General features: G+C 34.8%; 1 protein-coding gene across 1 annotated transcript in view; it reads right to left on the minus strand.

Annotated features, from left to right (window-relative positions):
- Positions 1 to 4,029: 4,029 nt before the first annotated feature.
- The window catches only part of LOC121430109 (relaxin receptor 2-like), a 45,139-nt gene continuing 21,819 nt past the window's right edge, over positions 4,030 to 27,349 (minus strand). The window contains exons 4-19 of the mRNA XM_041627385.1: positions 26,246 to 26,354; positions 25,280 to 25,369; positions 24,944 to 25,015; positions 17,010 to 17,081; positions 16,274 to 16,345; positions 15,877 to 15,948; positions 14,026 to 14,097; positions 12,934 to 13,005; positions 11,562 to 11,630; positions 11,046 to 11,117; positions 10,468 to 10,539; positions 9,902 to 9,973; positions 9,189 to 9,260; positions 7,579 to 7,650; positions 6,281 to 6,352; positions 4,030 to 5,328 (exon numbers count right to left, since the gene is read on the minus strand). Of these exons, the coding sequence (XP_041483319.1) occupies positions 4,212 to 5,328; positions 6,281 to 6,352; positions 7,579 to 7,650; positions 9,189 to 9,260; positions 9,902 to 9,973; positions 10,468 to 10,539; positions 11,046 to 11,117; positions 11,562 to 11,630; positions 12,934 to 13,005; positions 14,026 to 14,097; positions 15,877 to 15,948; positions 16,274 to 16,345; positions 17,010 to 17,081; positions 24,944 to 25,015; positions 25,280 to 25,369; positions 26,246 to 26,354 (2,249 nt within the window). The 3' untranslated portion in view covers positions 4,030 to 4,211. The remainder of the gene's footprint in view (positions 5,329 to 6,280; positions 6,353 to 7,578; positions 7,651 to 9,188; positions 9,261 to 9,901; positions 9,974 to 10,467; positions 10,540 to 11,045; positions 11,118 to 11,561; positions 11,631 to 12,933; positions 13,006 to 14,025; positions 14,098 to 15,876; positions 15,949 to 16,273; positions 16,346 to 17,009; positions 17,082 to 24,943; positions 25,016 to 25,279; positions 25,370 to 26,245; positions 26,355 to 27,349) is intronic.

Raw genomic sequence — 27,349 nt, forward strand, 5'->3', positions numbered from 1 at the left:
AACCAGTGTTTAACGAAAAATATATATGAAAAAAAATATGTTAACATAAACAGAAGCCTCAATGAAATATTACAAAGGAATCATATAGAAAGGTGAAGTGGAGGTGAGGACAAGAAAAAAGGGAAGAAGAAGGTAAAAGTGAGAAGGAGAAGAAAAAGACAACGGAGAAGAAAAGAAGAAGAATAATAATGATAATAAGAAGTCAGATAGACGAAGAATGATATATCATTCTCAAAAACATCAATAGTATACAAAATGAAATATCTATCGGATAATTCGAACAAAGCGGTGAAATCAAGGTAATAGTAAATGTGAACATGAAAAAGTAAAATGTCAAAGTAAATTCATGTTTTTATAATGGACAATCGAGCACATAAAAATTAATACATGATTTATCAATGTTAAAAGCTATATAAACACATGAAGATGAATGGAACATTTATGATAATTAAAACATACACTAAACATATAAAGCATTAAGAACTTGGTTAATACTAAATCTTGCCATATATAAAGCAAAACCTATGAAATGATTGCAAATTAAGTGCAATCGACATTTCCCTACATAATGTTTGAAATAGTGCTTAAATTGACCATTTTCTGATCGGAATGTCAAATTTTGCAGTTCGCGCTTCCCGGTTCCATTCTTTCATTTTCATGGTAGAAAATGTATTCTGAATGGTCAGACTCTGTCTAACTCTAAAACTGGAGCACGCATGTTTATTGAGATTCGGAGCTTGTTCTTTGTATAAAACGTGCTCCACTTTCAGATCAGAATCTAAAAAAATTTGATCGCGCTTTGCGCTCGCACTATTGATATAGTAAAAAATACAAAATTACCCAATGTTTTTCATGGTTTACAAAACATTAATAGAGTATCCCGTTTTGGGGTCGGAAATCTCAATTTCGTCCGCTGGCGCTTACATTAATTATGTAGTCATTAACCTGTTCCTATCGTGATTGCAAAAAGTGCTAAAAGGTCAATTTTTGGGTAGAAAGTTAAAAAAATCAGATCGCGCTTCGACCTCGCTTTATTTAATCATTGAAACATGTATCATTGTAATGGCTAACTGCATAAGTCCTTAAACAGATCCATTTTCGATCAGGAAAAAAAGTTTTTGAAAAAAAATCTGCTCGCGCTTTTCACTCGCAGTAATTATCTTTTTAAGGTTCAAAACATTGCCCAGAATGTTAAATTTTCAGGAAAAAATACACGAAATTTAAAAAAGAGCTCGCGCTTCGCGTTCGCACTATTCAAATGATATTCTTACACATTTGATATGAAAACTAAACGTGCACTGGAAATATAAGAATATCACTTGTGACATTCTTACACATTTAAGTTGCTTTAAAAGACTAGCTACGAAGTGACTTTAAGACTACCCCTAAAAACAAGCAAAAATCAACCCGGGAAAATGTGGGTAAAAAAAATGCCCCCACCCACAATTGGCGGAAACTAGATCCGCCCCTGGGTAGGTGGAACTTAATTGGTATGAGGGTTACCCATCTTCGGGAGGTGGAAGTTAAGTTTTGGAAAATCATTAAATGAAAGCAGAAGGGGTACAAATTTCGTTTTGCTTGCCAGTTTCGGAACTCCTATGTTTCAGCGGTAGTCCAGACCCTTGGTTCATGATGTAATGTGGTATTACCCTCTGATGATATTTTGTGCTAACGTAAACAAATAAACATACAATTGAAATATGCGGGCAGTACTTATCAAACGCATACTGTGGAAAAAATACACAAAACTGAATGAGACCCCTTATCCATCTTAGATTTATACCGAACGAGTTATACAGATAAAATACTATATATCTATTTAGCTTTGTAGATGCAGTACATTTATAAAGATAAAATACTATATATCTATTTAGCTTTGTAGATGCAGTACATTTAACTTGTTCTTTCAATGCACATTTAATATACAAATCTACGGATTAGTGACTTGTTATATATTCATGCTATCAATTATTTCTCCTTGGTAATATACATCTTTGCAAAAATATTGAAATGTAATTGATATATCGGATCAAGAAAGATGACTGTGAATATAGAGATTATTGACAAAATCAGAATATTGAAGAAAAAAAATCCTTCCTGCTTCAGAAAATGAACAATTACGATAACAACTTCGTTTAATCAAGTACTTCACTAAGACAATGGTAAAGAACCATTTAACTATGTTGCATACGATTTTCTAGACATTAATAATGTCTCATTAATGCCAATAGAGTATTCCTTTATTAATAACCTATAAAAGGTATTTTCATTAAGAGATAAGAATAGGCCTATAAATATACATGTAGATAGACAGCAATATTTCTCTAATGAAAGAATTTGTTAGAGTCACATATTCGTATTTCTCAAACTTCACGTACCTACATGTACTATATAAATTGGGGAGCAGGGTGCGATCAGTGTGGTCCACTATCGAGTGTACAGTGCGTCCCAAAAAAAGAAACCGAGATTTAGCGATGATTTATCATAACTTAATCACAAATACAATAGACAAATGACCTACCAATGTAAAGCTTAGAATCTCCTCTTTCATCTGATATTACTGTTATTCCTCATTCACGCATGAGTGAGCAAAAACAAATTAAAGAAAGGATACCAGAAACTCATTTGGCGGGGGGGTATCTGAATTTCTAAAAGGAAATCACATGCCTAAAAAGTTCAATACCTGCTCTTTTATTTGATACCTTTAATCACAAAATGTGGTCGAGAAGTAAAAAGTTATGTTCCCTCAAAACAATGCTTGTATTTCCATAATTTCATTAAATAAACGTGTTTTCACCGGTTTCTCACAGAAGCTATCGCATGGTTAACAAAAGACTTAATGCATGGCTGATCGTCAACAAAACGGAGTTCGAGTGAGTTTGAACGCTAGCCTGTAAAACCTCTTCATTTTATGAAATTATTGGAATTCAAGCCCTATTTCAAATAACCAGAACTTTGTTATTTCCTGACCATTTTCTGTAATTGAGGTATTAAATTAAAGAGCAGATATTTAACTTTTTAAAAATATGTTTTTTCTTTAAACCCAGATACAGCCCGCCAAATGACTTTTTTGGTATTCCCTTTTCAAATTGTTTTTGCTCCCTCATGCGTGAATGAAAAATAATCGAAGTAATTGTAGATGAAAGAGATTCTAAGCTTTACAATGATAGGTAATTTGTCTATTGCATTTGTGATTAAGTTATGATAAATCATCGATAAATGTCTGCTTCGTTTTTTTGTGTGGGACGCACTGTATAGTGTGTAGAATGTCATAATCAATATTCATAGGTAGGGGAAGGCGGGGTAAGTTGTGACACTTTTTGCATTTTGCATGTTAGAAAGTAATCTTGTAGAAATTAGTACCTTGCCTTTAAATTTAATTATTGGGTAATATTTTTCAGCTATATATAACGTTCTACCCCTACAATGAAAGTCATTGTCGCCTTTGAAAAAAGACGATGTCAAATGGCCCAACTTGCCTCATCTGTGGGGTAAGTTGTGCCACCTTCTGGGGTAAGTTGGGCCACAAAACTATGTACAAAATGTATATATGTATTTAAAGTCTTTTCACTTGCAAACTCTCTATAAATACTAACATCCTCTAGAAATGAAAAGAATTATGATATGAATTTGCTTCTTTCTGCCTGCGTATCAATGTTTTTAAGGTTATTTTTTAATTATACATTACCATAAGAATTACCATGGCTCAACTTGCCCCATGTTGGTCGGTTCAAATTATCCCAGTCCGAACTTAATGAGATTTTTACATCCACACATTTTTTATGAATCCATCATGTAAAAGACTATGACAAAAATGAGAATCCATACCTGGACTAACAATATTGTTCTTACGTCTTTCTCATGTTTAAAGACGTGTGTGGGTAAAAAGCACTTATCTATTTTACAACAATTTTGTTTTACTTTGTATTTTTTTCATTTGTATTTTTCCATCTAAAAAAGGTACTTTTTGTTTCAAAGCTGAAAACAATGTGGTGGGGTTAAGGGTTGTGTAATGGGTCATCAATACATGACATCACCACAATATATGACTCATTCATTATTGGCCTGGGGATGGTGGCTTAACTTACCCCTATGCTCAACTTCTCCCGTCTTCCCCTACTAACTGAGGATGTAGTACCTCAGCATTTGCATTTAAAAGATGAGGTTTTATTTAGTTTTGCAAACTTTTAGCATTTTATTTTACCTCACAATCATGACAATGGTGTCTCAGTTAACGAAGTCCTATACATGGTAGACGTCTTTGTAGTTGACTTCGTCTGAGGCCTACCACATGTTGCGATAAAGGTGTATATGTATGGATTGATAGATGCGTTAATTGGTAGAATAAAGACCACACTCCAAGCATAGAGCGACACCGGAAGGGTCACTGCACCCGATTGGGATAGAATACCCATGATGATGACTGGCATCCAGCAAAAGAAATCAGTCAGGACTATCACAGACATCCGTATGGCCAGCTTCACTTCACGGGCGCGGTCAGCAGAACTGCCGGCTCCCTTACTGGCCACACTGTGAGCTGACTTTCGAACGGACGCGAATATGACGACATATGAAATTAGAATAAGGATAAAGATCAAGAAATTCACTCCAAGGAAGAGGGCTATTGAGTATAACCAACTTGGTCGTTCCGTTGCGTCAGATTTAACGAACTCCCACACCCGGCTAGTGTGATTGAATACTAATTCTCCATTCTCTTGTGATTCAACGTTAAGAGGGAGTCCAACGCAGACATCTGAAAGGCCATAGAAACCGCTGACATATGAGCTGACAAGCAAAGGAACAACGCTCACGACGAATGCACTGGCCCATATCAGCGCCACACCAACGCGAGCAGAAGTAGATCGAAACTTCAATTTACCGAACGGGAAAACAACACAGAGGACCCGATCTATCGTAATGATTGCAAGGATGAAGACCGAAGATTCACTGGAAAGAACAGCGATGAACCCAGCGATTTTGCAAGCGATGGAGCTACGCCATTGCTCTGCGACGAGAAAGAAATATTCCCCATAGTACACGTCTGCTGATGATATCATTACCATATAGACTCCCATGAGGAAGTCCGCTATGGCGAGGTTTGTGATGAACAAACCTTGAGTCTTTGCGCTGGCTGACTTCTCCATACGACATCGGAGGACAAGCACTATGGTATTGCCGATGAGGGCGCCCCATCCTATGACCCAAAGTGCTATCCTCAAGACAGTGTTCGGCATGAGGCGGGTACACGAATCCAGAAAGTTCGAGGTAGCTATAGAGCAAAGATCTGTCTCATCGAACAAACAGCAAAGCCTGTGATCATCAGTTGACCTGAAATAAACATAAAGGCAGTATCTTGATAACTCTATCATCTTTAATCTGACATGGAAATTTTTCCAAGATAACACTACAAAAATAAAATCGTTTCATAACATTGTTCATGCTTGCTCTGAAGGTGTATTGATCGGTGAAAAGTTATGTCTTATAAAATGAAAATGTATAATTGTGTATGACAATAATGATTAGACTAGCTCTTTAACTCTAAGACTAAAAATGCAAAATCGTGTACATGATATTGATATTTCCTGTTCCCTTTCCATACGTTTCCATCCTTGTTTCATATCAGAACTATGGAGTCAAGCCCGATGGAAATTAAGGAGAATGAAAACTTTGGAACAAGATAGCGTGTGTTAAAACAGAAAATCAAAGAAACAGATTAACGAAAGTTTGAGAAAAATCTGATAAATAATGAGAAAGTTATGAGCATTTGAATATTTCGATCACTAATGCTATGGAGATCCTCCAATTGGCAATGCGACAAAGATGTGTGATGTCACTTGTGAACAACTCTCCCCATTACTTAAGTATATGTTTGACATAAATTGCCTCTTTTGTCACATTTATCAGTAGATCATGTGTTCTTTCTGTAGGGGGCATCTAATACAGATTTTTAAAGAATGCATCTTGGGTAAAGAGTTTGTATCGCCACAAGAAAAAGCAGAAAGAGACATTTTGAGGGCATTTTATAGTCCATCAAAGGGAAAGTTGTTCACATGTGACATCACACATCCTTGTCGCATTGCCAATGGGGGGATCTCCATAGCATTAGTGATTGCAATATTCAAATGCTTATAACTTTCTCATTATTTGTCCGATTTTTTATCAAACTTTCTTTGTTCTAATTCTTTGATTTTTCTGATTCGACACAAGCCTCCGTATTCCAAAGGTTTCATTTCCCTTTAAGTCATTGTCAAGCATTCAAAATAATATTGTTTGTACTTACAAGCCTTTGAGGGAAGTAATTCCTGAAAAAGTATCTGGTTGAAGATTTTTCAACTGGACATTGACCACATTCCTGTAGACAAGGGGATTAACACCATGTTATTCTTTAGTTCCAGCTCTCAAGATATGATTTGCAGGACTGTTAAAGAACTGAGATAGCATTGTTTGATGCAAAACCATGGAACTACCTACATTTAGGCTTACCTAGATGCAGACAGATTCATCTATTAAGCAGTAGGCTTATATGAAATACATTCACAGTGCAAGAGAATGATTATAATACTTGGGGACGTATTAATGATAAATGAAATTGATTGCAGTCAAAACTTTTTCATGAGAAAATCTGTGAAACCGATCTTACATTTAAATCAACCAAAAAACCACATTCAGAGCGCATTCACCTTTAGCCTATATGCTTATTTGTCAGTGACCCTTCGAATTGGTAGAAATCAAGCATGTTTTCAAGCAACTTTTTCTGGACCATGCTTGAGATTTACGTTATGAACTTTGTTTTCCGAATGCATAGCAGTGATAGCCAGAAAAAACTCTCTTAAGATCATAAATTTGGTGGGACGTCGATCCATGGTTTTTACTCAGTCATGCGTCCAGAATGTTGAGATGAGCTTCATCTCATTAAGCAAATTCATGATTGATGGCCAAAAATTAACTGAATTACGCATTTGTGTGGGGGGGGGGGTTGGGGGGTGGAGATGCACTGCATAAAGCCTAAATATTCTTATCGTTTTTTTAAGATTCAAGAAGTTTATTTTCATTTCCATAACAAATATATATCGAATACAGACACAAATCAAAGTATGAGTACAAAATCAATGTTAGCTCAACATAATTATATAATAAAAGCTTGCATAAAATAATATTAAGCGTGTGTGGAAATGAGTGGATCCACTAAAAAGCATTGCTTGAAGAGCGTGGATCCCTATAGCGAGTTGATGAAAAAAATTATATTAAGCAATTGAAGAAATGCTAAATGATTCATTCATTCATTTATTCAATTTTCCAACAAAATTTAGAAGCAATAACACCAGAAAATACAAATGACTTAAATATTCAAATAAACCAAATATAAAGAATATGCACCTGATACAGAAGATAATATATCAAAAATTAATTAGTAATAACAGTTAATAAAATGAGGAAATTCATTCGATTGTACAAAATGTACAAATATACAATATTATAAAATGGGAAAGTAAAATCGTTATTACTAGTAGATTATATTTTATTACAGTATCCTGGTAGTATTTCGAAAAGGCCAAAAGTATGCTAAAAAAAACTTACAGATATTCTAGCCGACTTAGATGCTGGAACGTTCCTGGTTCTATGTATTCCAACGGGTTATCTGAAAATGACCTGGCAAATTAAAAAAAATGATATACGGATCTGATGATATCAAGTCACAACGATTACATGATATCCCCCCTCCCTCTGCTATAGAGGGGGAGGGGGGTAAGCAAGGTACACAGTCGACCCCTTTCCCATTAGATACTGTTTATAATATAAAATTCGGGAGGGGGGACAATTCCCCGTACTCTGGTATCACCTCAGATGAGCTATCGTGATGTGATATTATGTCATCTAACGTAAAGAAAATCTCAGAACTGAACAATTTTTATTTGGCAAAACGAAGCTGCTGAAAACTGCTTATCTAATAAAAGAGAGCCTTGAGTAAATTAGAGAGTCAAGGGGCCTAAGCTTTTGATCCTAGCAGAATCTTCGTCGGAGGCAAAATGACAACCATATAAAGTGGAACAACAATAATTTTTTATTTGGAATTCAATATTTTAAGTATTTTTGATAACGTCATCAATTACAATGTCATGGTTAATACCAGGACAGTAAAATCACCATCATCATTTATAATAATAATAATAATCCGCTTTTATATAGCGCTTAATCCATCGGAACGACGTTTCTAAGCGCTTTACAGATATATAATTACCCCGGTCATCGGATTCAATCAGTCATTCCCGCACACAATGTGTGCACATCCTCCACTCCCTGGGGAGTATTCCAGTCAGTCGCCTGTGAGGCGCACAAAATACTGCACACAATTTATCATTGCACACAATTTATCATTGAGGCGCACACAATTTATCATTGCTAACTTTACAATCACCAGGCTCTATATCCACAAACGGCATCATCCTCGACTATGACAGTTGTACGTAAAGGAACAATTACTACATCTCCTTGAGTTCCCAAACTTCTCATATCGAAAGAACAGTTTACGTGTCAAACTGTCAAGACTGGAGATATTTATATCTCAATAAATTTAGTAAAATTCACAAAGCAAAATGCTGAAAATTTAATCAAAATCGGATAACAAATAACGAAGTTATTGAATTTTAAAGATTTGGATTATTCTCGTGAAAGAGTTCTAGGCACGTCTTCATGAATATAAATTAGGTGGGCTAATGATGTCATATCCCCACACTTGTTCTTTTGTATTGTATGATATGAAATTAGGTTTATTCAAAATATTTGCACCAAGAACTAAAACAATTGGATTGACAACTGATAAATTGCCGCAACTTATTTAATCATGTTGGAGACACATCATTTACAAATTTATGAAAAAGGAAACAATTATGATTTCATATAATTATATAAGAAAGAGGAAAGTGGAGATATGACATCATCAGCCCACCTAATGAATATTCATGACGATTTGCATACAACTGTTTTCACAAAATATTGATAAACTTTAAAATTCATTAACTTCATTATTTGTTAACCGTTTTTTATGAAATTTTCAGCATTTTTGCTCTGTGAATTTTACTATATTTATTTAGATATAGATATTTTCAACTCGGACCATCCCTTTACTTACAAGAAAGATACTGTCACCATAAGCATATTGAGGAGGGTACTATGGTAAATTTACTTACACCCAAGTTAGGTTGACTTGGCTATCGAACGTCCCCTTCTTTAACTCTCTGATGGAATTATGGGTGAGGTCACTGTAAAATAAATGATTGTAAACATGGTGCTAACGATGATCCCATTGCAAGCATGGACCTAGGAAGCGAAGTGTTGTAATGATTACAGATAGTTCACACTTTGGGGAAAATTCTCGATGGGTACTATATTTCAAGTTGAAATAACGGACAATATGGAATAACCGCCTTGTTAGATTTCAAAAGGGCCGCCATATCGTTCAAAAATTATAAACTTATATTATGGCCATATTGGCCATCTATTGGCCACCTTCATTGACCTATATTTCATTGTCTAGGCAATGTAAAGGGTTCCAATTGATGCAAACTCATTCATATTGGATGCCAAGCCTTCCGGAAAATTATGATTTTGAAGCATATTTTATTAGCTGCCATCTTGGAATTCAAAATGGCCACCTTAGCTTAAAATTATGATACAGAGATGATAGCTGATAACACCAGCTTCAATCAGGGATGTTACCCTTGTTTGAATGTTTGCTTTTATAACACGTCATCCAATTTTCTATCCAAACATCATAATATCCAATAATGTCTTGTGGAAAACAATAATATTGGGAGCCATTGCTGATTCCAAAAGGACTCCAAATTTCGTTTATAATTAATGTCGTTTCGAGAAAAAAAACGCATTGAGAATTAATACTTACAGAAATTCAAGTGAATGAAGATCTTCGAACGCCCCGATATCAATATCGGAAATTTGGTTTTCAAAAAGATGTCTGTCAAGACAAAGGAAAAAGATAATGACGTTTTCTGACATTTTACGCGAGAATTTGCGGAAAAAACGTGCGTAAATATGTGTAAATGACTTTATACTTGGCTTGATTCCTCATACAGGTGCGCTGCGAATCCAAAGAGATTCATTTTATCACGTCTTCAATTAAGGCATTACGCATAATTTTCTTTTATACACAAACGTAAAAGCGTGACACCGTCGGCTCCCTTAATTGATTTCCAATTAGAAACAATGTTCGAAAGGTGTAGCTAATTTAAAACAAAATGTAAATTATCATTATCCATATCCTTACTTTTCCAGAAATTTACGCGTCTTGCGTTTCGGGTATTTTCTGTACTTAGTCAATTATTCATTATTTTATAAGCTAATTTCCAAATTGGTTGATGTGTCATTTCAGGAAAAACAGGGTCAATGGATGGAAACCAAAATTTTCCACACCAATTTACAGTAAAAAATGAACATTATAAGTCTACTTACAGGTATTTCAAATCCACGAGTCCTTCAAAAACTCCAGAACGTATTGACGTGATATTGTTTATAAATAGTTCTCTGTTTTGGGGATACAATTACGAAATTTTAACACATTTGTATTGAACGCGTAATCAATGTTATTACATTAAAAAATTCTCCAGAAAAAAAAAAAACGATATCAAGCCTTATTTTTGTTTGGATAAACGCTTTTATTAAAAATATGTTTTGCATAAAAATACATTTTAATCGCTTCGACTGTCCAAAAAAAACATGCATTCATTGGTATGATATATTGTTGTCCTTATGAAACTGTCTTCGTTTTTCACACATATTTCTATTTTTAGTTAATAATCATATAATATTGACTGGCCTTGAGGGGAACATCTTTGCTCCGCCATTTTTACATCTGCCATTCTCATTCCTGCCATTATTCCTCCAGCATTTATACCCATGCTAATTTTATATCTGTTATATTTGCTTCTGTCATTTTTACTTTAGTCATTTTTTTTCTTTTTCATTTTAACCTGGCACCGGGAATTCATATCGCCCTAAAATGTATTTAAATGTCGAATTAGTTTCCTTACATATTTTCTACACCCTCTAGACCTTGAAAACATCCTGGCTCCAGTTCGTTGATTCCTGTAAGACTTAGGTGTCTAACGGGGATCAAAAAGAGAGGACGATTGAATTATAGAGTGTTTTCTTCAAAGATTATCATGCTTAATAATAATGATAATAACAATAAAGGCATATTTACCCAGGGTAGCCACTTCAGTTCCGAAAACTGTTCTCCCAGTGGGCCCTGCTATACTTGTCTGAAGCTTTGGTAAATGACCAATTGAATTGAATTACACTCAAGTATCATCTATTATTTCAATCTCACCCCTACCCTCCTCCTAGACCTACATAAACAATTTTCCCGGTCAAATGACTCGATAATTAGTCCCAAAAGTGATCCCCTGGGAAATAAGTCATAGTCAAATGACACACTATATTAAGTCAAATTACACACATACACACACACTCACACACATATTAAGTAAACAAAATGAATATCGCAGTTTGACCTAAATAGCATTTCATGCAATAATTTTACTTACATTGTTCTCAAATAAAGACCTCTGAAAACATGTGCCGGTATAACAGTAATCCTGTTAAACTCTAAATTTCTGTAAAGCAAGATAAACAAACACAAAACTATAATTATTGATAAACTTCCGCATAAAAGCACACATCTATATTGCCTTTCTGCTTAATAACTCTTAACATGCCAAAGTATCCAATTGGCGCATTTTCAAATGGGTAAATATCATATGAGGCGGAGATGCCCTCAGGGGAGTTGTCCTCCAGAATTATCCTGCTACAGAGTTGTCCATCGGGGAAGTTGTCCTCCGGCGGAGAATTCTTCCAGGGGACTTGTCTTTACGGAGACACATCCTCTGGTGGAGGGAGGGTGCTGAGGAGTTGTCCTCCAGGGGCCCGTTGCATAAAACTTTTTACCTGAGAAAACTCAGGTTGTTTTTACCAGAGTTTTTGTCCTGTGCTAAAGTCAATGGCGGAAATCAGACTAACCTTAGTTTTCAGTTTTTACCAGAGTTTTCTCAGGTAAAAAGTTTTATGCAACAGGCTTCAGGTTAGCAGTCCTCCTGGCGAGTTACCCTCCGGGGGAGTTGTCCACCTATGGAGGTGTCAGGTATAGGATTTATCATCCGAAGAATATGTCACAGAACCGTAGTAGTAATAGTAGAAGTAGTAATAGTAGTGGCAGTTGTGGTAGTAGTAGTAGTAGTAGTAGTAGTAGTAGTAGTAGCAGTAGTAGTAGTAGTAATAGTAGTAGAAGTAGTAGAAGTAGTAGTAGTAGTAGTAGTAGTAGTAGAGTAGTAGTAGTAGTAGTAGTAGTAGTATTAGTTGTTGTTGTAGTAGTAGTAGTAGTAGTAGTAGTAGTAGTAGTAGTAGTAGTAGAAGTGTAGTAGTAGTAGCGTAGTAGTAGTGGTATTAGTAGTAGAGTAGTAGTAGTAGTAGTAGTAGTAGTAGTTGTAGTAGTAGTAGTAGTTGTTGTTGTTGTAGTAGTAGTAGTAGTAGTTGTTGTTGTAGTAGTAGTAGTAGTAGTAGTAGCAGCAGTAGTAGTAGTAGTAGCAGTAGTTGTAGTAGTAGCACAGTAGTAGTGGTAGTAGTAGTAGTAGTAGTAGTAGTAGTAGTAGTAGTAGCAGTAGTAGTAGCAGTAGTAGTAGTAGCAGTAGTAGTAGTAGTAGTAGTAGTAGTAGTAGTAGTAGTAGTAGTAGTAGTAGTTGTTGTTGTAGTAGTAGTAGTAGTAGTAGTAGTAGTAGTAGTAGTAGTAGTAGTAGTAGTAGTAGTTGTAGTAGTAGTAGTAGTAGTAGTAGTAGTAGTAGTAGTAGTAGTAGTAGTAGTAGTAGTAGTAGTAGTATTAGGCCCATGAGTTTTTAAAGGTCATCATCAAAGGATTAAACTTACATATCCAGCTGACCTGTCGGTCCAGCGAATGAATCACTCGATAACCGTTCGATCACATTTCTTGATAAATCTCTGTGGAGTGAGAAAGTTATTTTAAAAAATCGCATGTCATTTCACTAGAAAAAAGAGGAGAAAAACGATAGTGGGAGCATGGATGTAGATGTAGTAAGAAACCTCCTTGGTGAGAAACCTCCTTGGTGACAATGCCTTAAAGGCCTGGTCACACCGCCCGAGCGTTGTTGGAGCGGTCGTGGAGCGGAGAGAAAAAAATCATCACCGCTCGCTACCGTTCACCATTTTCGATTGTTTGTTTGTTTTTTTTTTTTCGATTTATGTTTTAGATTTTTTCCCCAATTTCGTGAGCGAAATTCGGCCCAGTTTCCCTACCGCTCCAACAACGCTCGGGCGGTGTGACCAGCCTTTAAGAAAGGATCATAAAGTCGTTCGTAGAGTAGCTCATTTACGCTCTATATCTCTGCAAATTAATTTCAAAATTTTCTACTAAGTTATTTAGTTTATGCAATATAAAGTGTGAGCATGATCAACACTAGAATCAAAATTCATTCATGTATCCTAATCCTAACTTTTTTCTGATTAAAAACAATTGATTTCATTTTTCAAATCAGTGTCACCGATATTTTCCTTCGAAACTAAAAAAAAAACTACAAATCAAAAATTAATGAAAAAAATGAAACAAATCTTACAGAATTTTGATGCGTCCTTTCTTAATGTTCTTTTAATTTTTTTTAATGCTTAAAGTGTGTCCAAATCAAATTTTAGTATTTATAGCGCGGGTTTAAGATGACCGACTGAATTATGATAAAGATTACATATTGAACAATGTGATTACAATTAACTATCCAATTAGCAAATTACGTCGCGGGTGACGTGCGTGTCGGTTCTCGTCGCGATCAAGCAATAAACGGACGAGATCCGACGGGGGGGGGAATGGAAGCGTGGCACACTACCACCTTCCTCCGGGCTATGCAATTCCAAAATAGCTGTGGTATAAAGGGATTAATCGTATTGGATGGTCCTTGATTATGATCTCTTGAATACAATATGGAAATAGGGTCTTATGACTATACTCACATTTTTGTCAGACTTGTCAAAAATCTGAAGAGGCCATCAGGTAATGATTCTATATAATTACCAGATAGATCTCTGCCGAAAAAAGGAGAGAACACACATTGGAGTCATTAAAAAGAGTTTGTTTTTTTAATCGAACCATCTGATTGGAGCTTATACCCCCCCCCCCAATGCCCAGCCACAGTTAGGGACCGGACAGTTATACAAAACGAAACTGACTCTGGACCGATATAAAAGCTATACAGTGCGTATCAAAAAAAGTTTACACTTTGAAAAAGCCATAGGAATTAACAAATATACAACATGTGAGTATTTTTTTCACATATAATTATGGGTTTGGGTCTCATCTATCCAATGAAAGTAAAAATTTTCACAGAATGTTACACTTGAGTGTGCACTGTCCATTTTTGTAAAGCTCGCAGAAATCTGTTTGCGCAGAAATGCTTGTTTTCACGCTGTGTCAAGGGGAAAGGGAGAAATTAAACTTACCCTGCGAAGCATTTCTCATAAATTTCCCTAGCACTTTTAGCCAATTGACAAAAAACGGATACATTCAAGCTTTTTTGTAACAATTTTGCCGCCCAAATTTGAAATTTCAACACTTAGTAAGCACAACCTTTACCCTTTTTGTGCCAGCTGGATCTGAGGACATAACTGAACCTGAACAAAAGTTTATATCAGACATCTCCAGCATTTTTCACTAAGTTTTTATCATTTAAAGTTGGTTTACATTTCATTTTTCATTTAATACTTGTTTCTCCACACTTTTCCCAAGCTTGGCAATGATTAACAAAATGAAAATCAAGCCTAAGCCATTTCATGTAAATCACTACTCAGTGCAAAGCAAATATCGTCACGATGGACTCGGTGTGTGGGGGAGTGGGGTGGGGCGCAATGCACTCTTCGAAGTGTTTGGGCAAGGAAACAAGTTTAAAAGGGTAAAAGATATCTTCAAATCAATTTTACTAACTAATTTCCACGTGTTCTTCATGATTAAGGTCTACTTTTATTCGCATAACTATTTCAAAGTTCTGCGCAAATCATTTTTCATCAACTTTTCAAAAGTAAGTGGTGCTCACTCAAGCGGAAATATTTTTGGACAGTTATATCGTCATTTGCTTAAATGGATCTGTACCAATGCTGAAATGTGGAAAAATCTTTAGCATATTACAAATATATAATTTTACAGGAGTTTTTCTAAGTGTAAACTTTTTTTTGATACGCACTGTATTATATCGAATGGCATCCCATCGGTCGTTTGGAAGTCGGTTTCGTGTGTGAGACTGTACACGTCTTTGGATTCTGACAATATGGAAGCTTTCCTCTTTTTTCAGGAGGTGTTCCTCGGGATGTTATCATCAGAAAAGGAGATAATTATCTGATCAATACACGTATGTATAGCCTATAAGTCACTCACATCTTCTACTATACTACCTGCTGGCGTGACTGATGTTTTCATCTTATTGCATTATGTGATATAAAAATGAATGTCTTGAGCCTATGTGGGAAAAGACCCTGTCACATTTCTTTACAGGAGTTGTTAAATAAATCATTAAGACTGTCGGTTGGATCAGGCGAAAACAGGCCTGCAATCTTCTAGGGTGATTGCTTGTATCTTTTTCCTCATTCAAAGGTACTCCATTCTTCATATTCCTTTCTCATGTTAACAATTTTTTTCGAGATACAGTGTCTGTAGAGTGACAAAAGAACTTGCATAATCATACACAGAGAGGAATCATCAACCAATCAAAATCTAAAATGAAATAAAGATCAAATAAAGGTTCTTTATCGGGTTAAAGCTCTTTTAACTTCTTGAACTAAATAGCTAGCCTGTAAAATAATGTCGACACTTACAATGTACGCAGATCGTTCAATCCAGTAAAGGTATCATTCGACAGTGAACTGATAGAATTGTAGGATATGTCTCTGTTTAAAAGAATAATGAATTAATAAAACATAGTATAAATAATAACCCTCCAGTTCTCCGCAAATTAAAAGGACGATGTTCAACTAATGTTCTAACTTCTAACTTCTACCACGAATGCACATTATTTGTTCCTTCAAGTCAAATAATGCAAAATATTAAAACCAAAACCCTAATAATGGATTTATGCTATTATGGCAAGCTGTAAGTCATACAATTTGTACTAAACCATCATAATATGATAAATCATTAAATGAGCTATTATCAATTGACTATAATCATGATCACATGGAAAGAATGGCTTATGACTACTGTAATTGTGCTCACATTTCAGTCAGACTTGTCAAACCTCTGAAGACACCATCAGGCAATGACCATATATAATTGTCAGATAAATCTCTGCGTTAAAGAGAGAGAAAAGTTTAGAACACGCATTGAAATAATAACACAGAATGAAAAACATAATAGGATCTAAAAACTGCGGCAATTTATGGAACAGTCCGCCACAAAATTAATGGACTGGTTCATAGTTTAATTTCTAAAGATTCATTATCTAATATATTTCCGGAGTAAAAGTGGTTACACAAAACATTTCTAGTTCGCAGGGGGGGGGGGGCATAGGTAGGTAAATTTGACTCAGTGACACTTCCGAGGTTTTCTTTGAAAACGTGTATGTGAAGGAGTTCCACAAGGCTGCGTCATTCGACCGTTTTTCTTCACAATATCATTACATCATTTGAGCACTCATGGAGGGAAGTGTCGAGAATATTTTTTTAAGGCATAAGTATCGATTTCTGTTTTACTTTATGTCTATCTGGACGGAATAAACAGTATCGAGCAAAACTAGTTTAAACAATCACTTAACTGTTTACAGAGTTTGTAGTTTGAACATAAAAACTAATAATTGAAACGAATGATGTTCATCGGTTGTGAAAATCATTTAGATAAGCGATCTTCAGGTAGGGCTACTGTGGACTTAAACGGTTAATTTCCCTGTTTCATACTGAACGAGGTCTTGTCTTATTATGATTAGTGTTTTGTGATAAATAATGTAGGTACTTACAATGTAAGCAGATTGTTCAATCCTGTAAAGGTATCATTCGACAAGGAATAGATGATATTGTTAGACATATCTCTGTTGACAATGAGGTAAAATGGAAAGTAATAAAAGTATTAAAAACTATTTATTCCACAATAAATGAATGACCCCTGTCATTGTCGTCAGCACGGTTATAACAAACGCCCCTGATATTTATTTTGAACGTATCAACCCTCATGATTATTTTCCGTTTTTCAAATCACTATTATCAATGCCACAAATTGTATTATCACTATTTCAATAATTACCATTAGTATAGTATACCATGATTGTTCAGTTACATTTGGAAATTGAAATAATACATAAATACATATAAAACATAACGTATTAATGTAAAAGCCCCGCCTAAAATACTTTGGCAACAAACCAATGCCAACACTGGAACCCAATGAACCATTAAGACCCGTTTCAAATTTAGGTAAATTTCAACATCTTCAATTACAAACAGTTGGTGGACTTTCATCTACACCATTTTTAAATTCAGTTTTTCTACTTTATTGTGATACCAAATAATAGTTTACGCATAGATGAGCAAGAAGAGTTTGAATGTTGAATGTAAAAATCAAGTTAGGCATAACAATTGGCCAAGATCTGTTGAGGATATTACCATGGTTACGGACTTGCGTAAGAAAATGATGGCTCATTGGCATATTGTATTCTTTGTTAAGTCACTCATCCTGAATATGTTCTGATTCACAACTGAGTTCCTGCGCAAATCGCCATTTTCTGACATGCCTCAGAATTTTCTCGTCATTAATTCAGCAAGAATTTAGTCTCGAATCAAAGAAAAGAATGATAATAATGATAATAGTAATAATAATAATAATAATGATTTCACATTTATATTGCGCATTTTATATGCTCAAATGAAAATCTTATGATTCTTACGACTGATGATAATTTCATGATCGAAAGATATCCAATAATGAAATATCTTTATCTAAAGACGGTTTTTACGGAATGCACTGTATAAATGGATTTAAAAGTGTCTAAAGAACAGGCTACTTTGTTGTTGTTGTTGTTGTTGTTGTTGTTTTTTCAACCAAACGTGAAAACTATTTTAGGATACCGCCTTCTATCATGTATAGCATTGTCAAACTGTCGTGTGTGTTTCGCTGTCTTTTTTCGTCCTCATTAAGACCATATAATAACCTGATTAAAAAATTTGAAAAAGAAGTATTATCGGGACAAATTTAAGGACTGCGAAAATGACATAAAAAAGAACTGGAACATTTTATCGAAGCTTATACCTAAGAAAAATAAAAGCACGAGTCATGATGTTAAATTAACAATTGATGGTGATCAAATACCTAACAATGAAATAGCTCACGTTCTAAAAAAAAGCCTTTAATGAAGTCGGCTCAAGGTTGCAAGCCCCTTCGAATAATTTCTCGAAAAATTTATTAAACAATTTACAAACTCTTTTTATTCCAGATTGTGAATTTAAATATTGTGCAATCAAAAAGGGGTATGTTTTGAAAGAGCTATTACATATTGATTGTTCGAAAGCGGTCGGAGTAGACGGCATTCACCATAAGTTTCTTAAGCTGGCAGCAGAGAGTATAGCTGGACCTTTGACCCATTTATTTAATGCAACTTTACAAACTAGTGTTATTCCAGAAGATTTTAAGACAGCAAGAATTACTCCTGTACGTAAGGGAGGATCTTTTGATATTGACAATTATAGACCAATTTCTGTGCTTCCAGTCCTGTCCAAACTACTAGAGAGAGCAATACATGATCAATTGTATAAGTAAATGTAAATGATCTACTTGCACATTGTCAGTCTTGATTCAGACCGTCTTATTCCACTGCCACTTGTCTAACTGAAATTACAGACTTTTTGTATGATAAAATGGACCGAAAACATGTTACTGGTGGTATTTTCTTGGACCTACGCAAAGCTTTTGATGTTATTTCTCACAATTTTATACTTGCAAAACTTAAGTACTATGGTATTAATGGTAATGAATACAACTGGATGGAATCGTATTTAACAGACAGAAGGCAAGTTGTAATGATTAACAATTGTCGCAGTGAATTTTTAAAGATAAAATCAGGTGTTCCACAAGGATCTATATTGGGTCCATTGATATTTTGTATTTTTATTAATGACATGTGTAATTTGAAATTGCATGTACATTCTAAAATGTCTCTTTATGCTGATGATACCGCCATTTTTAATCACGGTGAATCAATTAAGGAGGTACACAAGTATTTGCAAGATGATTTTGATTCAATATGTAAATGGTTAGACTTAAATAATATGCATTTACACCCGCAAAAAACAAAAGCCATGGTATTTGGTCAAAAGAAAAAGTTATAGGGGTGCTTATTTGCCAGTGAAACTCAGGAACATACAATTAGAAAATGTAAAAAGATTAAATACTTAGGTGTCATGCTCGATCCGGGCTTGACTTGGTGTGAATATATTACTAATATCGTTTGTAAAATATCTCGAGCAATAGGTTATATAAGGCGGATTAAGCCTTTACTGTCCTTTGATATCATGAAGAAGCTGTACTTTTCTATGATTTTACCTTACATTGGTTACTGTAGTACATCTTGGGGAAGCAGTGCAAAAATACATTTAGATAAGATACAAAAACTTCAAAATAAATATGCCAGGATGCTTTTGAAAAAAAGATTATAATACATCACAAATTTCATTGCTGCAGTCACTGAAGTGGCAATCAGTAGATCAGCGTATAAAATATCAGTATTGTGTTCTTGTATATAAAATAATGAATAATTTAGTTCTGAATTATTTAAAAACTTTAGTATGTAAACGGCCCGTGAAATACAGGACACGGTTTTCTTTGCGATGCCCCCTTCAGCTTCCCAAAGCTAGAATTGAATAGAAAAGAAAATCTTTCGCATATTTCGGACCCAAATTATTTAATGCACTTCATTCAAATTTACAAGCCTGTACCTCCTTGTTAGTTTTTAAAAAATTATGCAAAGCCTTTCATACGAATTGATAAAGAGCGAAATAATATTCCATTGATTTACAATGCTATGTACTTGTATGTTTAAATTGTCACTTCCCACTCTATATTTTTGGTGTTAATTGTTTCTGATGTTAAATAGTTTGTATTTTTGACGTTGTTTTTTGATGTTGATTGTTTTTTCATGATATATTTTATAGTTATCTTGACATGTATTTTAAATTGCAGGGGGCCTTTGTAAAACAGTTTTAAGAACTGAACAGGCCTACCCTGCAGTATAAAATAAATAAAACAAAATAAATAAATAAATAGATATTTTTATTTTCCCAGAAAAGGCAGAAATCTAAGCGCTTAGAAACACCTGTAGCATTCTCCCTGTCCTTACAAATGTTATAATTAATTAGTAGTAGTATTAATATTATTATTATCATTATTATTATTAGTAGTAGTAGTAGTAGCATAATTATTATTATTAGTAGTAGTAGTAGTAGTAGTAATAGTAGTAGTAGAAGTATATAAGTAGTAGTAGTTCTGCAGTAGTAGTAGTAGTAGTAGCAGTTAGTAGTAGTAGTAGTAGTAGTATAGTAGTAGTAGTAGTAGTAGTAGTAGTAGTAATAGTAGTAGTAGTAGTAGTAGTAGTAGTAGTAGTAGTAGTAGTAGTATAGTAGTAGTAGTAGTTCTGTAGTAGTAGTAGTAGTAGTAGTAGTAGTAGTGGTGGTAGTAGTAGTATAGTAGTAGTAGTAGTAGTAGTAGTAGTAGTTCTGTTGTAGTAGTAGTAGTAGTAGTAGCAGTAGTACTAGCAGTAGTAGTAGTTCTGTAGTAGTAGTAGTAGTAGCAGTAGTAGTAGTAGTAGAAGTAGTAGTAGTAGTAGTAGTAGTAGTAGTAGTAGTAGTAGTAGTAGGGGTAGTATAATTATTATTAGTAATAGTAGCATAATTATCAGGCGCGTATCCAGCATCAGTCCTACAAAGAATTTCATGGGCCCAATTGTCTGGGGACAATGGTGACTCTATTATGCTTGCGCATGGGCCCATACATTTCTTTGTCATAGTTTATGCTTGATATGCTAAGCGATTATTATTAGTAGTAGTAATAGTAGTATAATTTATTATTAGTAGTAGTAGTAGTTCAATTAGCTTGATTGGATGAGCTTGCGCCCATGAATGTTTTTAACAGGAATATGGCGCAATATAAATGGTGTTGATCATCATCATTATTTTTATCACTCTTATTATTCTCATCATTATTATTATTATCTCTATTATTATTGTCATTATTATCATTATTAAAATATTTATATCATTGTCGTTATGATTTATTATCATCATTATTTCATTATGATTATTATCACCAATATTATTACTTTTGTTGTTTTTGTTGTTGCTTTGTTATTTTTAACCTGTAGGGTTGTTTATCGACGCGCTTACAAAATGGTTGTAGCTTAGTCTTTACCTGATAGGGCTGGTCCCAAACCTTTCGATAGACATGGTAAACGACCTATGTCATTATATATCGGAGGTATCATAAATTCAAATAACAAAGTGAAGATGATCCACAGCATGAATATTGCGATACATTACTGATAAAACATTAATAGTCGCAGGCTCATCCAATTAAGCTAATTACAAATGTTGTCCATTTCACGGAGCCAAGAAGGAAGGGAGTTCCTAAGACGTGGAGCAATAGATTAAAAGACACGGTCTCCATATCCATCTAGGTGAGTGATGGGTACATGATTAGTGAAGCCGTTGCACCACGAATTGTCGCCTCATTTAGGCGACAATGGAGGAGGGGAAACTACAAATTATCGCCCCATTTCTCTATACTTAAGAAACAAACAATATACATGTAGGTCACGTAGTGTTGCGAACACAGTTAGGCCATTTAGCTATTAAACGAATCGGTCATTACACCAAATGAGAACTAGACCAAGTATATATTAGACCAATTACAAATTAGACAAAATTATTAGTAAACCAAATGGGTTAAGACCATAGACAAACAGATAATTAGGCCGTTGTTAAGCCATGTGGATAAAAACCGAATTTTCCACGGACTCTGCTGCTGTTCTCTATATTAGCCGCCCCAAAGGTAAATTGCCAGTTGGTCTAAACCCGAATTGACTAATGGCCATGGTAACCTCATCACCTCATCATATTGACTTATTATTTATTAATCAATTGGTTTTATTTATTTTATACATGGTCTAATTCCATTTCGTCTGCAACCACTTTACCTTTTGGTTTAATTCTCATTTTGCCTTTTTACTATTCTGTCTTATTTCCATTTAGTCTAACTTCAATTTGGTCTAATATCTAATTGGTCTAACACCAGTTGGTCAATTCCTGTAATAGACTGGAAATTTCTATTTGGGATTGAGACGAAAAGGCGATTAGACCATTTGGCTATTCAACGATTCGGCAATTATCCCGACCAATTATATTCGAACAAGGAGAATTTAGACCAAACTGTTACTAGAGCACATGGGTTTAGCTCGTATGGTATTAGACGATCAGAGAGTTTGACCAACTGCTACTGCTTGACCAAGTGGATATAACCCCCCCCCCAAAAAAAAATAATAATAATAATGATAATAATAAATAAATAAAATAATAAAATAAATAAATAAAAATTCAAAAAATAAAATAAATAAATGAATAAATAATAATCATAATAATAAATAATAGCAATAATAATGCAACCAAATACACACCCTCTCGCACATTGAAGAAAATCTGTGTAATGGTCAACAGTTTGTGGTTCTATGTTTCATTTTGCCGACATAAATTAGAACAATATGCTTTAAACTTGTGACCGGCACGCGCAGCACACATTGTCGCGAGACGACATTTTGTGCAGGGGTGACAATTTGTGGTGTCAAATTTTGCACAAATTGTCGCCCCGCGGCAATTTGGGGCGCAACAGACGCCAGTATTACGAGATGAGCGCGAACCAGAAAGACGACGGAGTTGTTTCATGAGGGGGATGGGAGAGGAAGGTCACATATCTTGGAGCTGCAAATGTTCTTGTTTTAATATTCCCTTTATCTTCTTTTTCTTCCTTTAATTTGTATCCCCCCCCCTTTACGTTATTTGGAAGTTCATAGGGTGGTGGTCACGCCCCCACCCCTCGTTTCTTACGCCAAGTCGAGGAGTCACACTTCCAAGGCATGCCAGTGTCCCGTTCTTAAAGACTTGTTATAATACCAAATGAAGTGTTTCTATAACAAATATGCTATCAGCCAATCAGATCGAAGGACTACAGTATATAGCTTTTAAATGTTATTACAAATCTGTTACTTTGACATTTTTTTAATGAAACTGCATGGCACCAGAATTTCTGGTACATTATTGCGTTGGTTAAAGGGATCCAGAGTTTGATATAATCGTAACTGCTGACGGTCATGTTCGCGGTATAAAGGCGAGTGCTAGATCGATGTATTTGAGAGGATTTTTGCAACAACTACGCATGCGCTTTCTGGAACATTGAGAATCTATTGTCCAAAACCCTTTACGACAATGCAGTCTTTGTCGAGCATCAGTGAATCAAAACAGCATTGTCCTCTGTTATATATAAGAAGAATTTTAAATGCAATTACATTTATTTATGTTAAGGAACATTCCAGAATGTCCTTGTAAAAGCTTTTGTTATGCAGGCCTCGCCTATTTAAAGGCCAAGGAATTTTTTTATTTGTGAATAGAGACTGCCAAACAATAGATTGCTACACAATAGGTTTCCAATGAACAATAGGATTAGCTGTTGTTAATTTCACTGAGGTCATTCAAGAATTTTTAGAAATATAGAATGCTCCAGAAAGAAGGAGAATGTACTAAATGTAGAGAATACTAGAAGTCTCTAAAATAGTTGTAATTAGTATATAAAGCTGGCAGAGTCTTCAGGGACATCATCATATCATACCAGATCACTTCATCAGATCATATCAGATCAGAACTCAGAGTTTCACGCCAGACTTTATGTCAGAGCAGACTTTATTTCCACCTGGAATATTTATCTTCTGTTATTTTGGAATTATTTGCCCACCATCAATGAACTGTTTGCAGTTATTTTGAGAGAGGAATTCTCAGTCCTCATCGAGATCATCAACCTGTTTAATGAACGCTTTTCAACCCATGGATTGCTGAAATTGACTTTTAATCATCATCAACATCGTCTTCACGGATATTTCAACTCGAAACAGTGACTCATATTATTCATCATACTTCAACATCAGTTTCATCATCGCCATCATTAATAAGGAATCTTCCCAGTCAACCCGGATTATATAATGGACTATCATAACTGTGAACTATAACCCTGGATTGTACATCAGACATTTCAAGAGATTGATGTAAGATTATTGTTTGGTTTTATTTTGTTTAAGTATATGATTTATTTCCTGTAATAAAAAAGGGAAAAATCAAATTTAAAAATTAAATGTTCCTTTTTATTTGTTGCAGTTTCGTAACACCTCCATAACTCTAGACGAACGACTAATTGTAATTTTCGTCAGCTCCGACACTAACGCCGATCAGCTGTCTCGGTTAACCATTGCTCGACAAAGACCTCTCAGCGGTTCATTGTGAATTCATTGAGAATGGCATTTTCAATAGATTTACTATGTTGTAGAATCCGCCCCCTTAGCGCTGCGAAAACTCGCTCTTGTAAATGAGCTCTAATAATAAAAAAAAGAACTCAGAACCAGACGGCAAAATATATATTTATAAAATATTAATAATCCGGCATTAAATTTACAGTGTTAGTTCAACACCTTTGTTTGTAACTTGAACACTCTTTGGTGTAATATTCAATGTTTAACACCTCAGGGTTACTGGTATGGTCTTCAGAGGAGTACTACTGGTGTCAGTTTTAACACTCCAGTAGTGTATAATCCATGATACTGACGTTTCCAACACAAGCATAAGTACCCACTTTCTACGTTTTGTGACTCACAATTTGATTAGTTCTCTCAAAGTCTCCAAGTCTGATCGAATGATTTCCTCAATGCCAGTCTCGGTAATCTTTCTGAAGTTCATGAAATATAAAGACAGTGCAAAGATCTGTTATATACATTATATATAAAAATAAAGTGATGCTTTAAAATTACCTCTCCGTAAGATATAAGAGGTCATCTAAGACAAGAAACTTAATGAAAGGCTGCAATGTGTTTGAATTTTACAAATTCCTAGTTGAACTCTTATGGAATTCCCTGTTCAGTTATGTCCTCTTATAAGGTAAGGTCCTAATGTAATACATTTTATGTGTGTTTATTTGATGATGTTTACTTACAACTCTATGAGAAGCTGATATGCTGTCAAATTAAATGGCATTGATATTGGTACTGGCCCGGTTCCGTTGGTCGATTGCCCACGAAAAGATCTGCAAACATAGGGATGAAGGAAAAAAAAGCGGGAAAATGTCATTCGTTTCTTATTGTCATTGCCACAGATTTTTTTGTCAACACCTCAACGGTGTTTAATAGAACTGTATATATAATTGTAATCTTCTTACAACGTCAGAATAAATAAAAAAATCTAAGTATGAATTCTTCAGATGGGCTAATTCCCTGCTGAAGGGAAGACAGTGTCACACGGTATGATCACAGTGTGTTCACTTAGTGAGCTATGTCAAAATATTAGTCACAAAAATGCTCAAATACAACAGTGTGAAGATATTTCCACACTGTGTCGCTGAAACCTTTTAAACTTTTTTTTTGCTTATCAATTTTTTTTATGTTCCCCCTAAAATTTTGGTTGATAAACTTGTCAATTTTTTTAACTGCATCTCCCCCCCTAAAGTCAGGTGGACCCCCTAAAAATTGTGTGCCCCCCCCCCTTAAATTAGGGTTGATAACCTTTTTTCTTTCTTATTTTTGCTTTTTTCCCTGTGTCAATCTCAAAATTTCAGGTGGACCCCGCTCCTAATTTTTTTTACTTCCGCCGCCATATGCTCGAATTCAATAGAGTGAAGGTGATTTCACACTGTATTCCACACTGTGAACACAATGTGGCACATACTGAGGGACAAAATGAAATTCAAGTATGAAATTGAGAGCTACATCTCATCAAATCAATTTGGCTTTTCTTTGTTACTTCCTTTAAATAATGGCAAGCATGACATATTTAAAGCACTCCATCAATTTTCTTCTCCCCCCCCCCGTGCTCTCTCTTTTTCTCTATGAACAGTTGCTGACATGTGAACTCTGTTAATCGACGAATGATAACATTGCGTGACCTTATTTTGGCTTGTACTTACAGACGTCTCGTAGATTTCAAAATGTTTGTATCATCAACAACGTTAGGACCTTCGCAAAATACACTGTACCAAGAACACTCGCAGGTGGGCGGACAGTTTGCTAGTGGATCTGTTATATAAAAAAATGGGGGCAATGATAATTCCACCATTTACATAAATCAAAAGATGAATTTAAAAAGGGGTACTTTGGAATTTTCGCAACCAATATACAGACACGTTTTGGAATATTGAGAATCTATTGTCAAAAATCATTTCATCAACTAGCAGCCTTTGTCAAAAATCTGGGAATTTAAAGGACAAGTCCACCCCCAACAAAAAGTTGATTTGAAAAAAACAAAAAAAAATCTAACAAGCAAAACACTGAAAATTCATCAAAATCGGATGTAATATAAGAAAGTTATGATTTTTAAAGTTTCGCTTAATTTCACAGAACATATATGCACATCCTGGTCGTTCTGCTATCCCGATTTACCAATTTTTTACAATGACCTGTAATCTGTTCGTTGCAATGAGAAGAGCATTTTCAATAGTTTCTCCACGTTCCAGAAATTGTGTGCGGAGTGTTGCGAAAACTCGCTTATAATAAATTCACCTTTAACGTGAAATATGACAAGAATATGTAGCAGCATCGAGTAAATTCTTGGTTACGATTGTGACCGAAAGTATGACAAATCTTGACTTTAATTAGTTATAAATTTGAGAGTCAAAAGGGGTCTAAGCTTTCGATCCTAGCAGAATCTTATTCGGAGGCAAAATGACGGCTAGTTATAAATTTAAGAAAAAATTGAAATATTTTAGAAATATTTTTGCTGTCTCCAATATGCATGCAAGTCAGAGGTCAAAAGAAGTGGGTAACGTATGTGTCCTCACACAGAAGCATAATTTCATTGTGAAATTCCTGTGAATTTCAAAATTGAATTAAACTTTCACAATTAGCAAGATTAGTTACAAATCCCTAAAATCTTTAGATTTATAACTAGTCAAGATTTTAAGAATTTAAGAATGATCGTTGAAATCTCGTATTTGTTTTTAAATTCCCAAGCTTGGACGACAGATGAGAAAGCGTTGTCATTAATAGCCCTTTATTAGGGTAAGCTGTAAATT

Source organism: Lytechinus variegatus, chromosome 16, assembly GCF_018143015.1.
Source record: "Lytechinus variegatus isolate NC3 chromosome 16, Lvar_3.0, whole genome shotgun sequence".
Classification (NCBI taxonomy): domain Eukaryota; kingdom Metazoa; phylum Echinodermata; class Echinoidea; order Temnopleuroida; family Toxopneustidae; genus Lytechinus; species Lytechinus variegatus.